Source organism: Harpia harpyja, chromosome 22, assembly GCF_026419915.1.
Source record: "Harpia harpyja isolate bHarHar1 chromosome 22, bHarHar1 primary haplotype, whole genome shotgun sequence".
Lineage (NCBI taxonomy): Eukaryota > Metazoa > Chordata > Aves > Accipitriformes > Accipitridae > Harpia > Harpia harpyja.
Genome location: NC_068961.1, coordinates 3581119 through 3598405, shown reverse-complemented (window position 1 = coordinate 3598405; position 17287 = coordinate 3581119). Strand labels below are relative to the sequence as shown.

The 17287-nt window shown below is 42.8% G+C and overlaps 1 protein-coding gene across 8 annotated transcripts in view; it reads right to left on the bottom strand.

Moving 5' to 3' along the window:
• Window positions 1–17287, bottom strand: part of ARHGAP6 (Rho GTPase activating protein 6) — a 338919-nt gene that overhangs the window by 93328 nt on the left and 228304 nt on the right. The window contains exon 1 of one of the 8 annotated variants that reach the window (XM_052773832.1): window positions 14384–14532. The exons of the other annotated variants lie outside the window; for them this stretch is intronic. Coding sequence (XP_052629792.1) covers window positions 14384–14407 — 24 coding nt within the window. The 5' untranslated portion in view covers window positions 14408–14532. Of the gene's footprint in view, window positions 1–14383; window positions 14533–17287 lie in introns of those variants that run through there. 8 annotated transcript variants of the gene reach the window in all.

Here is a 17287-nt window from a genome sequence, read left to right as displayed (position 1 = left end):
TTGGGCGAGCAAGGATGTCCCCTGTATGGAGATCTGGGTGCTCACTCTCTGGGTAAGGCACGGGAGACAGTTCTGCGATTGCTTAAAACTGTGTGCGAACAGACACTAATCCTCCTCCTCCAATACTGAATTTTGAATCTGAGAAATCTTTTTACTGAAAACCTATTATTTCTTAATGCAATGAGAACAGGACACATTCCTGCAGTATAAATATCAACTCCTCCCAGTTTCTAAGCTCTGCTGATGGCAGCACTTTGAAAGCGTGACCTCCTTAACTTTGATGCACACTTTTGCAGAGAGGTCACTTCAGATAATACTTTTAGCAAGACAAACACACCACACCATTATAATAATAAATGATACGCGAATTATAAATTTGGCACAAAATTCTATACTCTGTGTACAAAATTACATTAAGATAGATAAAACAGCCAGGAAAAGCAGAAAAGAAAATTTTAACTCTAGCGAGGGAGTGGTCTTCAAGGTAGCTCTTAAGTAAATATTTTTATCAATTTTTTTCTTGAAAGTCTCCTGTGAGGTTTCTCAAAGAAAAAAACCCCAACCCCCAAAAACCATGAGAGCAAAAACTCATCACAGCAAGAAGGGATCATGCACAGCTCTCAAATATTTTTGCAGATTCTCCAGTTGCTAAAACCTATTGTTTTTTTAAGGCTATGACTGCTCCCACATTCCTCTCTCAGAATCTGCTAAAGCTGTGCTGTTGGCAAGTATTGCTACATTACTTTTAAATGACATTTAGTCCTTTTGCTCTTGCTACTTATGAACTGGGCTTCAAAATTAAAGGGAACTGCCCTCAGAGATTGCAGAAACAATGGAGATCAAAACCAAAAAAAGTTCAAACATTTGCATTCTGTCTCAAGATAAATTCCCAAATCCAAAGGAACTTTATCACTAATTTGCTGTTCCCACAAAATACTTAATAATGAATGATCCAAATTTCCAAATAGACTGCAGAAGATTTGTGCTTGATGGCTACAGACTGTTTATTTTAATTCAGATGCTAATATATGAGCATTATTTTCTTCTGATATAATGATAGCCAAAGCAGTATTTTTTTCCTCTTGTTACAAATACTAAAATTGGAGCAAAATGGAGGGCTGGATCTTGACCACTTGCCTCCTAGGTGCAACATTTGCTGCGCCAGTGAGTATTACAGTCACGTCGTGACTACAACAGCAATTCAGTCCTCAGTTTTTTTAAGCCTGACAGTAAATACCCTTCTTCCTTTGCAATGCAACAGCAACCATACCTATACAGAACTATAAAGTGAAAATTCCAAAGGATAGAACGAAGATTTAGCTGGTCTACACGCTAAACGCTCTGACTGGGGTTAATTTTAGCAGACCTCTTGGGAATGCCTTGTCTGATCCATGAGACAGTGCCACCGGCCGGGGAAGGAGCCTTGGAGCTGAGAGGTGTCCTCCAGCAGGGAGGGTCCCCTTCGGAGCGAGGACCCACCTCAACCCCACACCGTTCACCACGGCATCGCGGGCACGCTGCTGGCCGAGCCAGCCGTCGGGGATCGGGAAAGAGCCACAACGCGGCACCGCGCAGACACGGCCGGCACGCGTAGGGCAGCGTTAGCAAAGAGACGCCCAGCTTAGTCTCAGAGTTAACACACGGCATTTGACAGCTCTGTGCCATTACTGCTTTCAGAAGATTATCATCCTACTTTCATGAATAGTAAAGGAAAAAGATTAGTACTGTAGATGAAAACTCGCCCTCCTGAGACCCAGAATACTATTTGGTGTGCCATGGCGTGATGTGCCGGAGTTGGCAGCCACTCCGGGCCAAAGGGCAGGATTTCTTTTCCAAACTCCTCCAATCTTATTAATCTTTCCACAGAATTAAGTAGAGATAGCAATACTGTTTTGACTGCTAATGCTTCGTGTAAAAATAAGCTCCTAATGACTTCAGACAGAAGGCAAATCTGCCAGTCAGCAAAACAGTTAAGTACATGCTTAGTTTAAGAAGTTTTGCTATCTATTGTGTGCAACTATTCTCTTGAATCATAGGTGTAGGCTGGGTTTTGTATGGCTGAACTTGAGCTATTTAGCAGCTCATCTCACCCATCCCTGCATCCTTTGACGTAAAGAGGTGCTCCCTCTTTATTGACTACAGTGAGGCACAAGACAATTGCCTTATAAGTTTAACTGGTAGATGAGAAAGCTCATGCTCAAAAAATCCTACCCATAACAGCTTACCAGTAGCTCAGCAAGACAAATCTGTCACCGCTATATTCGTTATATGAACTCAAAGACTGTCACAGCAAGACCCAGGCCAAGTCCTATGTTACTTCAGAGTAATTTTACTTCATAACACCAAGATAAACAAAATACATCTTACAGTTTCCTTTTCCAGCTACCTGCCACCCAACACATCCTGGTTTTATCAGCTTCAGCTAGGAGGTAAAACTTTTTCATCCTTCTGACATACTCATTCACTTTAAAATACCTGGTAGCAGGAAGAAAGTGATTCATTATTGCATTGCATCAGCGTCACGCAGCTCCCAGTGACGTAAAAGCAGAGCACTGCAAAGTGAACCTGACCCACAGGGTCTTCAGACAGAGAAGATTCACTTCAAGGCAAGTTCAGAAGATGAAACCACATCAACTATAAGGAATGCCTTCAAGTGCCAGTCCCAGTTTATCAGTCCAAAAGTTGTTTTGAACATGGAAGTTCATGCAGTAAATTTCGGGGTTTGCTATACTGTATGACAAAGGAATTTGCCTAAAAACGGGAGATGTTCACGCATTTGTATTCAGGCAACTCCGCAGTCATAAAAGTCCATGATATCCTTGAAGTGAAGGAGGAAAAACAGAAAACAAAAAATCTTGTCCAGTTTTAGGGAGTACTTTTTGCCTGTACCTAATCAGAAAGCTCAGAAGCATTAAATATTTGGAAAAGGTTATCTACGTTAAGAGAAAACTTGATCATTACGTTAGGAAAAGAGAATCACAGATTTTGGAAACTATGATATCTGCTTTTTTTCCTGCTTTAGTGTTTTAGCTAGTACAAAAATATTTCCCAGTCCTCCAAGACCAGATGGCTTTAAGTTTTAACCTTGTGGACTGCAGCAGCAAAGCTGGAACAGAACTGGAAACACAGAGGTTTTCATTTTCATGAAATGGTAATGGTTTGAAAACTTAGTTTCAGCTCATATCAGGTCCACGACAAAACTTTCAAAATGTGTTCCAGGAGGTTCTGGGTTGGGGAAAAAGATAGAAAAAAAATGTTTACCAGAAAGCCTCCATCTGCCTTAGTTTCACTTAGCAAATTCAGGACTTCTCAAAATTTGTGACTTTGGGCCAGTGTCTCTATGTAGGCAACACTAGACTAGAAACTTCAGGGCTTCCAGGCTCTTGGCTCACCTGAAAGACATCCTAGTAGACCCTGTGGTTTTAAGATCTGCATCTTTGATTTGCCATAAATTAATCAAACTTTGTATGTTTTGTCACACAAAGTTTGAGCGTTTTTTCAAGGAATGATTTTACTCAAATTGTTCTGTCATCTTGTACTGCTGCATGCTGTTCAGCACTCAGGATACTGAAAACCTTCTCTAGAAAATGATGCCATCATAGGTATTACAACTCAGATTGTAACAGCACGATCAAAGCAATGCTTGGCTTTGCCATCTGTTCTTAGCCAAGGAAATATGCTAAGCTGACATACCTATGGATTACTGTTGTCTCCTTTTCTTACTTGGAGGAAGGAATACCTTCTTTGAAAGCTATTAACACCTCTGAAATGGTACCAGAGCCTGATGAGAGCCCAGGTATCGCATTTCAATTTTCTTCTGCTTTTCTCTGTATACACAATCCTCAAAATCTCCATCACTGACAGACTAGCATAGATATTGACTGGCTATGAATATGTATATAGAGGCATATTACCCCCGCACTAGCACTTTCATTTGTTACACGAGCACCCAAACGCCAAGCATTTAAAAGTGCTGCATCAAGGCACCTGGAAAGCAAAAAACCCAAGTACCCTCATGGGGACAGAAGTTAGAAGGAAGCAATAGAACTGCTTCCTTGCATGCTCCATAGCTGAAATTCAAACACAAGGGAAGACAATATATAAGGCAATACTCCGTGTGGACAGATATGGCACTGTACTGTGGTGTACAGACACTTTTCTGTTAGACATCCCACGTGAGTAACTATTTTGCACGTTTCTTCCGTTATGCTTGTATTATATTATCCTCCCACTTGGGGAAGGGGGTATATAATAAAAGAATACGCTCCCTATTTTGGAGAATACAATAGTTTTCTTTTGTGGTTTGAAAAGATGCAGACCATCAAATCACATGAAGGACAAACTTTGGTCCAAGAGCTTTTATTATACGGTCTGAACAGCGTAACAGGGGCCATCCCTGAGAGCCTCTATGTACCACCAGGGTATACATGTTAACGGCGAGAACACAATAAAGTCGGTGTCTTTCTCCATCTGTGCATCCATCCTGTGGCTACGATTCAATGGGAGCTGGTTACATCACCAACCAACGCTGCCAGCAGTCCAGCAACATCCACAAACGCGGAACCTGCCACCTCTCCAACACACGCTCTTTACGGCACTCCGGCACCAGCTGACGCAAATCCCCAGGCTGCATCCAGTTTCACCAGCAGCACAGCACCAGCCAAGCCTGCCAATGCCAGCTCAAACAGCACAACCGCAGGCGGGTGAACAACCAAACCCACCCGAGCAGCCTCAGCATCCCGTAATTCCCAGCCAACCGATGTGACCCCAGCAGCTGGGGAATCCCCACCTGCCCACGCACCCCATGAATCCACTGCCCCGTCTACTCCTGGACATGCCTCTGGAGACACGGCAGTCCACCGACTAGAAAAAGCAAGAGGAAATCATAAGAAAGCTTTTTTATTATCATTATTTTTTATTCCTCTCCCCTCAGCCATTATGGCCAGAGAGAGTGTTAGTTAAATCAATGTATCTCTCTGTGCAGCCACACTCTTGTCAGGTTGGAATTGGTTTCTATCAGCTTAGCTTCTGTCGGATTGGAGCAAAAGATCAAATTTTAAACAAATCTGTAATTAAACCGGGCAGATGACTGTCAGATCAGATCTCTTACTGCAGATTTATCATATCAATACAGCCTCGAGTCTGTCCTGTCAAAGCTTCACAAAGTTACATGGAATTTCAGAGGAAGAAACGTGTATTAACAAACTGTGCAATGCTGTACAAAGGGAAGACTACGCTTTACAGGACCTCGCATCCTACAGGAAAATATAAACATACTAACATCATGGCCTTTGCAACAGATAAGAGTTAACAACATGCCCTTTTATGTTTAAAAGAAACCAAGTATGCAATATAGTACGTGCTCACTATGTGATTCAGAAGGCAGGAAGATTATAACAGCTTCTTCTAACAGTGCAACAAGCTTCCACGGTTTTTAGCTCACTGCTTTTCTCCCCATTTTATACTTAAAGCTCACTAATGCTTTTACTTGGGAAAAAGCTGCAATTCTCATTCTTTCGGTATCTTAGAACTCATTTCTTATCACCACTGGAAAAGAGACAAAACACAAACCCCATCATCACTGCATGAGAGCTCTTTGTAAGGCTGGTTTTAATTTCATTCTTTTCCTTCTCTTTCAGGATTAAAGAGACCAGGAAATCAGGAAAAAAAAAAAAAAGCTAAAGCATTTTAGGCATTTTCACTTGCTTTCAAAAATCAATCCATCTCCTCTAGTCAGCAGTGCATACCCTCCTTCTCAGTGAGCACTCTAACTGGAAAAACAAAAGTGTGTAACTAGCAGAGAATAAAAATGCTTTAAACCAAAACAAAACAAAACAAGCCAACAATGTTTTCTGTTGAGCTTGGGATTTAAAAGATGAGCTTGAGGTGCTACACTGTGTACCAAAATTAGCAGTGATTGAACAGAATAAACACGCTATCCCGAAAAATGGTCACACTGTGGTTTGAAAAGCTATGATATACCAAATTATAAAGGCAATCTTACAACTTTAATCTGCAAAAAAAGTACTTAAAATAGAGACATACCTAATACACACAATGAACTCATACTGTGATTTAATTTTACATTAGACAGTGAGAACATGACACCATTGTAAAGTACCTTGTGCTTCCAGTAAAAAACATAGATAATTAAATCTCCATGGACTGTTTCTAGTTTTGTTTTTACAAATCATCTGAGAACACAAGGCCATATCTTACTCCTTCCGTTACTAATGAGATAAGAAAGAATACATTTTTTTTTCTGAGAGAACTGAGAACTTGATAAAAAATATTTTATTAAAATCACTGACTTCACTCACTCCATGTCACAAGAGTCTAAACCATTTGCACTCCTGTAAAAAGGCACACTCACAGAGGGAGTTATTAGCTATAATATCCTTAAATTAAATTTGACAGGCTTATACCTTAAAAGTTACCTCTGTTAAAGGCACAGTGACAAATCACATGCTATACCTGCATCCTCAACAGACATACCTAAGGAAAAGGTAGCAGAGGGGTATTTGCTACCAATGCAGTGAAGACAGTCACTGAGCTGGCATGCTGGGGGAGGATTTACACCACCTACTTGTCAGAATTCACTTTCCCAAAGAGTCAGGAAAACAAAGAAAGAGGCTTCAATTTTTTCAGTAAAAAAAAAAAAATCCCCTCCCTGGACTGACTGGGGGAAGCCAGCACCACGCTGCCTGTCAGCCCGCTTTGACAGCAAAAACGCTGCCGGAGCTCTCTCGGAGAAAGACAGCAGAGCTGACGGCAGCTAAGCAGTGATTCAGCCAACAGCGATGAGCCCTGGCCTCTAAGAAATCCCCAAAATGTGTCCCAACAGCGAGCGCAGGCTGAGCCTGGGCTAGGTACACCCCGGGCGCACGGCTCCCGGCTCTGCTGCTGCCCGGGGTTGGGCTCACCGGGCACCCGCACCTCGGCCACGCTACGCAGACATCCCCGAGACTGCAGAGACTGTACTTCAGTCCCTTGAAAAGATCCCTACGCTTCCATTTTCCTTCATTCAACAGGAACGAAACCACCTAGAAGTGAGGAGGGTTGACCTGAGCCAGCTGTCTCCACGACAAACTTGCTAGAGGCGTTGCTGTCAGCAGCGTCAACATGAGCCCCCTTATACCGCCCGGCTTTAGGTCTTGGCTCTAGGCCGAGGCATCAGGCTCTGGCCCTCCTCAGCATCACTGCCAAAACCCCTCTCAAAGGCATAATTTCTTCTGTTCTCATCTCCTTTATGCATGATGCTAGACCTAGGAATGATTAGCTCTTGTCAGCTTAATGGTCAAGGCAGCATTCTCCTGAAGCCAACAGAAAGTCAGAATTCAACTAACCCACTTAATCTTCTCATCCAAAATATTCAATACCTTTAGAATGCATGGCCAAAAAAAAAAAAAAAAAAAAATCATTTTACCTTTTTTTCCCCTGTTTTAAAAACCAAAGAATTTAAGAATAACAATAACCACCTACAAAAAGAAGGGGAAAAAATTAAAAGCTTTAGTTGACTCCAAACCAACCAATCATTTGCTTTTCTAATCAAAGCAAAACCCCATCTTTGCATTATGCTGCCCATACACTGAGATTTTTCTTCTGCATCTTGACAATGTCCTTCTGCACAGATGCTTGCACTAGGAAAGAGTAACTGGTATTGAACATTTCCAAATAACTGTATGGCAAGTGTTGCTATTTAAAAAGAAAGGATTTTACCTACAACACTGGACATTTTGCAGAGCCCCATGATTAGATAACTCCTTAGTGTCCACTCCAGCCCTAGGAAGCTACACACAGCTCGTCTCAAAGTTCCACAGAGAAGAAATATGGAGAAGTGGAAACAAGCTATTGCAGCACTGCGGATCACGCATGTCAATTCATCTGTAACTCCACCCCATGGGATTGCCCCACCACGTAACACGACACAAACAGAAGAGTTTAAACCTCTACTCGCCTCCCTTGAATTGGTGCTGTATCTCCCCCTGGATCTCAAAGAACAGCTTACAGCCATGAACATCTATACGCAAAACACAGGAGACACAGTTCACATGAGGAAAAATGCAGCAGAAACGGGGGAAGAGAAATCTCTTTTCCACAAGGGATTACTCAGGCTTCCTCTGCAGGTTGCCTAAAGCCATTGGGAGGTAGTCAAGCTACCTCAAATTGACTTCATCCGCCTACGTGGCCCGGCACAATGCTATGCTGAGTTGCCAACTCAAGTCCTGCATGAGCAGCAGCGCTGCCAGCATGACGCTTCGTCTCTTGCGGAGCAGAGCGGCATGGTGCAGCCTTCCCTCTGCCGGGACGGAGCACACGGGGCTGCCCCAACGGCAGCGACTGGGGAAAGGCGCCTTGGTGGAGATGGAGTTCAGTTCCATGAAGTATAGGAAATTGAGCAAAGCAGTGAAAAATAAAAGAAACCAAAGATGGAGGAAGACAATTAAAAAAGGAAGGGAAAAGTATGGTGAAAGAGAGTGGGACCAATAAGCAGTATCAGACAGACACAACTGTGAACACTGATTAAAAAGTTACTGACCTTTAACCACAAGTAGAAGCAAGAACACTGAATTCAAGTGGAAACTGTTCAGCTTAATCTGTTCTTAAAGGTAATCTGCAAATTAAGATCAGGCTAATTGCCCTCATTTGCTTCTGAAAACCAAAGTGAGTCTTTGAGAGAAATGAGAATCAGGAACTGGCATGAGAAAAAGGAAGATATAAAACTAGTTCATTTGAATGAGACCAGAAAAAAGACTGAGGCAAAAGCCCTTTGCACATAGGCCAGTGGACCCAAAGGACAATGAAAAGCTGGCATATCAACATTTTGAGGGATGTCTACATCTTCTTACCTGTTGGCTCACTAGGAGATTTCCAAGGCCACAAGTGACAACTCAGAACCACAGCCAACTGGGAAGCATGTTGGCACATGAACCATTTGCAAACACAAAAAATGCGTATCTCTGAATCCACACTTCTGAAAACCTGTCCCCTAAGATGGAGATTTTGTAAGAGCAAAGCAGTTATCAGTTAGATGCCCATATGTTACCACCTTGCAATGATTTTATAGCTGCCATTTATGGTTTCAGAAAGGTCCATTTTTATTATTACCCTGAAAAAGAGACATGAAGAGAATAAGAGCAAACAATCTTTTTCCTTCACATATAGTCTACTTCTATAGAAATGCAGCCCACTATTCCAATGCCACTTGTTCCAGAAGTCCTCCCCCATGTATTTACCATTTTTAAATTTTGAAAGCAACATTTCCCAGTTCGCTAGCTCCCACCTGACAGAGAATTATTCCCTCATTTCCTAACATATAACTAAGGAAGAACAAAAGATGAGCTCAACTTGCCATCAAGCAACATACCCGCTAGCTTTGCATTCCTTTTTCAGATAGAAAATGGCACACCTGGATTTAAGTCCTATTCCCCTCTCCTCTACCTTTGCTATACAGCCTTTCATAGAGGAAGAAAGCATACTGGCATAACATATTTCCATGGAGCAGACAACTTGAGGAAGTTTAGAAAAATCACCTGCATCTTACTGAGCTCCTCCTTCTTCCTACAGCTACCGACTTACTGCTAGAGCAAAAGATAACTTCTATAAATACATAACATATTTGGCATAGGGCACTGGGGGAAATCAAAGCAGAGATAAGCAATGCCTGAAAAGACCTTAATTTCTTTAGCCACAGCCAATTGGCTTTTGCAGGAGACGGTTAACTGGAAAAAAATCCTCTAAGAGACTAAAAGGCACAGACTGGGGAAGAAAACACAGAGGTAAGAGAATGACAAGAAAAGAATTAGGGGGAGCCTCCAGCAGATTGCAGGGGGCATGACACTAGCAACCTGAGAGAAGATGGAGGGGAGTTTCCAAAGATACAGAATCAAGGCAGCCTGAGATAGTAAGAAGTACCAAATATCCCACTAGAGACAAGAGAAAAAGGTAGATGAAACTTTGGGGAAAGCAAAGGGACATTGGTGTAAAGCAAGAATAAAACAGAGAAGGAGAGCTTATCAAAAGAATGAAAATCAATGTGAGACCACATGAAATTAATTTAAATTCATCTAGAAAGCAAAACAGTTATGATTTCCCCTAAGGGATTAATATTTCTGGTTTCTCTTGATACAAGTTCACAGGCAAAGACTATTTATTATTGTTGCCTAAAAATTCCAGCAAAGTAAAGTACAAGTATTCTCAAGCCTAAAGCATCCATGGGAAATTTCTCTTCCTGACAGCTAAAATCAACCAAATTGGTACGTTTCAAATATCATAACATGACGAAAAAGAACAGCATGAAGTGGCTCAGGTATTTTTTTTCCATCACTTTTATTCTACCATCAAAGCCATGTAAAATGACTGAAAAACATTCTCTGAAAAACAACCCAGTTAAGAAATTTTTGGGGCCCCATAGGGATTCCCAGCAACTCAGAGCTGTTTGTGGAATGCAGCCGCCCTGGGAGGCTTCATCCCTTTGCCAAGCAGGAGCGAAGGGATCCCATCAGATACTAGTTGTCCATAGACAATTTTACCTGCAATAAGATCAATCAGAAAATGATCTCCCGAGAGAAGTATTGTGCCATTAACTTGAGTGGATCTGCATGTTATCGTGCATCAAAGAGTGGAAAATTTCCACGAACTTAAAAACTTGGGGCTTAAAGTCCACTTAGAGCCCTGTAAACTGATTAAGTCCTTGATTAATGAAGAGAGAGGAATGATTTTGAAGGCCTCTAAGGTACAAATCACTCCCCTGCAGCTGAGAAAGAGAGCAGCCCAGAGTTACAGCAAACACTAAGAGCCCAACTGGAACATACTGCTTTGAAAAAGGCAATTAATAGACCGTGACTACAAGGTCAGCCACCCTCCTAGTTCCTCCTGTCATACAGGCTCCCCTCCCAAACCTCCCCAACCACATGTGCAGCCCAGAAGTCAGCGATGGTCCACCTAAGTGCAACATTTTTACGAAGAGAACCATTGGTAAGGTCAGGGCCATGGAGATTTCCAGACACAGGCTCTTATTTCACATGACTTAGTCTTATAATTTTATGTCTGTGCAGTAAGTGTTATTTTAGGCCCAAGCGAGCTTCTCCTTAAGTTAATGGATATGCACATACCATGATCAAAAAGCATGCCTGCTGTTATTATCAGATCACATTTTCTCTCACATGTAGTTATGCAAAGCATGAACTCAGACCAAGTTAAGCATGGCACCAGGGAAAAAAAAAGTAATGGTAAAGACTAAATGGAGTGGGCAGAAGAGATCAGAAACATGAAGAGCAAGGATGAGGATGGAACAGGAAACTCTAGGTGGAATTCCCCCAGCCCTGGTGAATGCCGAGGTGTACAGATCAAGCCTCGCCGAGCTCTCCTAATAAACACACAACGCTCTCACCAGAATATGGATAAATTATCTCAGTAATGTTTCTGGCTTGGTGTAATATGCTAATCTATAATAATAACAGAAATGTACGTATCACTATCATCTTCAATGCACTGTGCAAATACTAATTAACTGATCAATGAACACTGCACTGGGGGAGTGCTAACATGGGATTAATATGTTCATAGGTACGTAGGCGGCTAATGTTTACAGTCAGTGTTTAATTTATGTGCCCGATTTCACCTTCCAAGAAAGGTTGCTCCCTTAAGGCAGGTCATCCGTCTGCCTGCAAGGGAAGGGTGAGAACCAGGAAGCAGCGGCTGACTCGGTGCCAGACCCCGCCTGACAGTGGAAAAAGCCGCTTCGGAAAAGCCTGGAATGATCCCAAAACCTCCCTGCCTCCTGAGCCAAGCTGAGAGAGAGAGAAAAATTTACAACTTTAGGCGGGATAATGCCGGAGGTGGCTGACATTTCAAGGAATAGCATACTAAATTGGAAAAGTAAACCTTGGGACACAAAGCAGGTCTGAGGCAACTCTGTGACGGTGGTGCTTAAAATTTATTTTGGACTAGAGTGTCTTGCAAGCACCCAGAGGAAGAGTAGAGACCGGCAGGAGGGCACACAAGCGTTCCCCTCCCAAGCTATCCACCATCCCGCGTGTTCAGGCTGTCAGAGCCAAGGAAACCCATTACCCCCGCCACCACCTCTGCCAACGTGCCAGATTTGTTATTGTTTTGCAAACCTGATAATCTGGCTGATGGATCCTGAAAGACAACCGATACAGGCATTGCAGCGCTGCACCTCTACGGGTAAACAGCTCTTGTTATTACATCCCTGTGAGCACATCTACAGCCTGAGGTGGATGATCCACAAGTGGCCAAAGTCTTAAACCACAATGAGATCATGTTAATAAGCCTCTAGATTGACAACATGCACAGAAAATCAAGATTTTCTTTGTAATCCCATTAACTAACAGCTTTTCAGTTTAGCTTTCTCCAACCTGCCAGCCACAAACTGCCTACCCATTTCTGACGTCCAGTGTGCACAGACAGATCACTCCACTGCCAAGCAGCTGTTCTGTAATGGCAAGGTAGCTGCATGGGATTATTATCTAGCTGTAAAATCTTAAATCGGTGAAAGCTCCTGCAGACTTAACTACCAGAAAAAAAGCTCCAGCTTCTGTTCTAAATTGATCTCCTATATAACATACCCATTAGCAGAGTTTAACCATCAACAAACTGTACAGTTTAATTCGGTCTAAAGATAAGCTAAAGAAGTTAGGTGGGATGGCCATCACCAGGAAGGATATGCTGTTACTCTTCGGGAAAAACCAATACAACTGTACAGACCCAGGCATCTTGGTACAACAATGTCTCCCAAATTGCTTTCATTTCCAGGCGGAGGTGCTCTGTGTTCTGTGTGCTGGGATAAGAGGGCAAGTCTTTGCTCATCATATTTCCAAGCTTTCCTTCCTACAGCCCAGGAGGACAACTGCTTGCTAAGGGAACCTACACTCTCAACAACACAACTTTCCTGCTTCAGAAAGGGGGTAGCCTTGAATTAGCTTTGACCCACACCTCTGAGAAGAGGAATCTCATTGCAAATAGCAAAGGCTTTGCCACGGCCTCCCAACGCCCTGGCAGTACGGAAGCTGAGAGCCGCTACACTCTGTTACAGCCTGGCTTGATTTTCACCTCTGAAGAAGCTACCACCCCAATCAATCACTTGAGTTCACAACAGTGTGATAAAGTAACAATAATTATTTTTGAAAAAAAATTAGTATTTTGACAATGCGTCAGAATTTGGCTTTGCTAATGCAGCTGCTCCATGGCAAACACATCTAGGAACAGGTGAAAAAATGGCTGCTATTTTTCCATAACTTGTGTTAGGAGGTTTGCACTTGTAAATTTAGGTGACAGAAGCTGGGTTTGTTCATCAGTGAGCTTTAAAAGTACAGCTATTGATGATCCTCTCCTTATCTTGGTCTACCTGGTTTTGCTAACAGAATTCCCAGCGAGTGAGTGTAAACACCAGCTTCTCCTAACAGAGATGTTATATATTCATAAACAGATGGATAGATCTGTAACCACCTAGCAGCACACAGAGCAGCGAGAGCTATGGAAATTCTTTCAGTCTGAGACTTCAGGTGCGCACAGTCCATACATCTTACCACCGCAGCACAGGCAAGGTGGCAGTGAGAAACCCGCTGCTTAGCCACGACGCATGGGAAACAGCAGAAAGGCAAAGCAGGATGAAAGATTTGTCAGACCCGTGAGCGTAAATAAGCACTGCTGTAAAGAAGTAACAGCCCCTACGCAAGTGCTGTTTTTACATTAAATGCTAAATACCCCTCCTTGTAAAATGGAATGTAACTATCAATATCCCTGGCAATGTAGATCATATAAATACTTAGAAACAAAGGCCAGGCCTCACTGAAAACTCTCCAAATGTCTTTGGGTTAAGAAATATTGCAGCCCTTTGTGCTGCAAGGTTGGACTGCATTTAACACTCAGGGATATCATATATCAAAGAGAGCTTCTTCCTTTAAAGAGCTGAGTGCCTTTCTTAGAAAGCTACCAGAACTTCTTTCCATCTTTTTTTGGCAGTCTCGCATCACCAAAAGTTATCATATGCAGACATTAGGCAACAGAGATAACACTCCATAACTCTCCATATACTGAATCGGGTCCTGGATAACAAGACCTACTGCAACTGGTGCAAATAGGGCTGGAGCTCTCAGAAGTTCCACTCTCGGGCTACGACTACAGCTGATTCAACAAATTCAAACCCAACTCCTTTTAGCAGAGCATCAATTATTTGATAACAAAAGTCAACATATCTCAGCCACCCCTTATCTGCAGCGAAGTCTTTAACTACACTCTTACGTAAGGCTACAGCTTACTCATTGACTCGCCAGGTTTCACACGCTACATAAGAGCTTCCCCCAGAGGCTCCGGCGATACAGCGCCGTGCTCCGGCATCCCACGCTGCATTCCCACGTACCAGGCACTCCCCGGGCCTCTCCATCAGGAGCCCCCACGCAGGAGGGCGGCCGCGGCACGACCCCGACACTGCCAAGGGGGTGTTTCTTCACAGGACATGATCAAGGGATGCTCAAGGGAATCCTCGGGGAAGGCATGTCCTCCTCGCCGCAGCCTCACGGCACGACCTCTCTGCTAGCCATGAGATAAGGAGCCCACTGCACGAAGCCTCACTCCTTAGATAAGGAAGCCAGTTAGGAAGGGGTCATACTCACCAGTGTCCGCCCGGGAGAAGCCATCCACATGGTCTGCGGAGCTCGGCGTCCCTCTGAGCCTTGCCAGCCGGTCAGCATTTGCACTGACACCTTCAGCATCGCCTCCCCGACCGCTCACTCAGCTCCCTCCCTCTCCTGCCTGCCGAGGGTTTAGCATCTCTCTTTGATGTTAGGCTCAGCCTTGGACAGGGTAGCCTGCGCGGAGCCAGCCAGAAGACGTCTCTCCCAGTTCATGCTGTTAGGTTCGCTGCTATGGACCTGGGCCCTACAGCCTGCACATACTCTCACTGCTTTTCCTTTTTTTGGTTGGTTTTGTTTTGTTTTGAATATAAGAACCTTTATACCCTTCAATTTAAATCTGTGCACTTAGGGATGCATTAACACTAAACTACTGCATGGAAACCCAGTCACGCCTAAAATTTTATACATCTCTCCAGAGGAATCACATGAACTTGTTAACTCAGTAAAATCAGTACAAACTAAATCAGATTTTCCTTCTACCTTATAAAATGCAGTGGTGCCTCAGGTGACCTCGTGCACGTACCTTACAGAAACATAAGTGCTAACGTATCTTCAAAACCTTAGAGAAAAAAGCCATCCTATCATAATGAGGTAAATCCAAGCCAGGTCAGCTTCCCTTTCAAAGACACAGAATTTTGCCCACTAAATTTAATGCTTATGGACAATTTTGCGTATGTACCCCCCTATCATTAACAGCAGAGCACTTGTTTTCATCGGAGAATCACAGAGAACCATTTGCTGGAAAACAGACTCATTCTGTTCAGTTTCCCAAATGACAGTTTTCTGTCTTTAAAAATGCTGAAGATGAAGACAGGAGTGCTGCTTTTTGACAATAAAATACTATCATCAATTGCATAAACTGGCTTCAGTTCAACTCCTTTGGTCTGTAATTCCATCAGTATGAAGGCAGAAAAATCTTTGGTTTAATGCTACTTTCAAAACACTTCATAGTAGCTCTTTCTAGCCATTTAGCAAGAATTCATTTTCAAGAAAACTGCAAATAACTTCCTGTCATTTTTGATCTGGGGCAAAAAAAAAGTAAAAAGAGAGAATAAGTGCTTTTCCTTTATGTTTTGTAGGCCAAAAATGCATGTGTAATATCCATGCCTGAAAGGCTTTTAACTAGCACTAGGTTAGGTTACTAAATTAAACCGGATAAGGTCTCTCTGAATATCCTCATATACTTCTGTCTCAACCTTCCTAAATTTTTTACTGATGCTAGTGATGACCAATCAGTTTGAAAAACTGCAAATAACTTCCTTTTGCTTTCAGATTATACCAACGCTTCTTCAGGTGAGAAACTTCGGTATATCTAAAGAAAAGTCTGAAGTGGTTGGCTAAATGAGACACTGAAATACTCCAGTCACTCTGTACATCTCAAAGTTTAGTCATTCACACCATTTACAAACGTGTGCTGCCTTCCTACAGCTGCCACCAGCGTTAGCACACCCCAGCCGAGTGCCCAAGAATCAGAAGCCCAAGAATTGTATCAAAAAGCAACAGCATACCCAGTTACGGAAAAAAATCAAATAAATACCTGCACGTTCTCCCATGCCAGGGCATAATCCACAGTATTAAGTGGGAGGCTTATCTGAAACATAGTTAAATACAGCTGAGGGGAGATACCATTACCTTCAAAGGTATGGGAGGTTCGCATACTGTGTTTGTAATCACTCCCTGACCATCACATTATCTCAACAAATGTTTGCCTATTTCAAAACAACGTACGTATAAAAATGTTAGCATTTTCTGTTACATACAGTTGTTCATGTCACTGGTGCCCTTGTTTCCTGGGAATTCAAGTATCTTCCTTTCACCTACACACTAACAGTTCAGTGGCGCTTAAAGATTTCCATTTTGTGTGAGTTAAAGAGCAGAAACTATGCACATCGATCAAGTACAAGAAGTTCTGCTGGTGTCCCTCTACTAACGCAGTGCTATTTGGTAGTCATGGGATGCTGGACGAGGGCAGTCAGATGCAGTGGAAGGGATGAGAGCCAGCCTGGAAGAATTCCAGACAGAACCGAAAAAAAATAACTTCAAGTAGCTGAATCAATGAACTTGACATGAAAATGAGAAGGGAGATGGGCAGCAGTCGGCATAGCACAGAGAATCAAGAGTGGAACATGCTTCTTAAGATGGGAGAGATGAAAGGAGGTTTGTATCACTGAGGGAAAGATGGTGAGATGTAAAGGAGAACTTGCAGCAGGGTGACCCTGAGGGAGCCTGAAGGGGTGAGTGTAAAAGAGATTTGGAGATGGGGTTGTGTCACCGGGGCAAGTCAATGAGTTGGAGAAAGAAAAATGATGAGCCGTCTCAACGTCTGGGGAAGGACGCAGGAGGAGAGGGTTGTAGGAGGAAGATAAGAACAGACAGGACGCTATGGGGAGGAAGACATTCATGTCACAGGTTTCAAACGTTGCAAATTTCTCTTGGAATAAATACTGGTCACTAACACACAAATATCTAAAGAGAGAGCTTCATGTCAGTCTTCCCTTTACTTCGAATACTTCAGTCACCTCTCTCATCTCACACAAATCCACAAAATGGCTTACTGAATGGCAAGAAGGTAGTAACTAGTCCTCTACTGAGTTTAAAAATGCATAAAATTGGTAGCAAATGTTTATTAC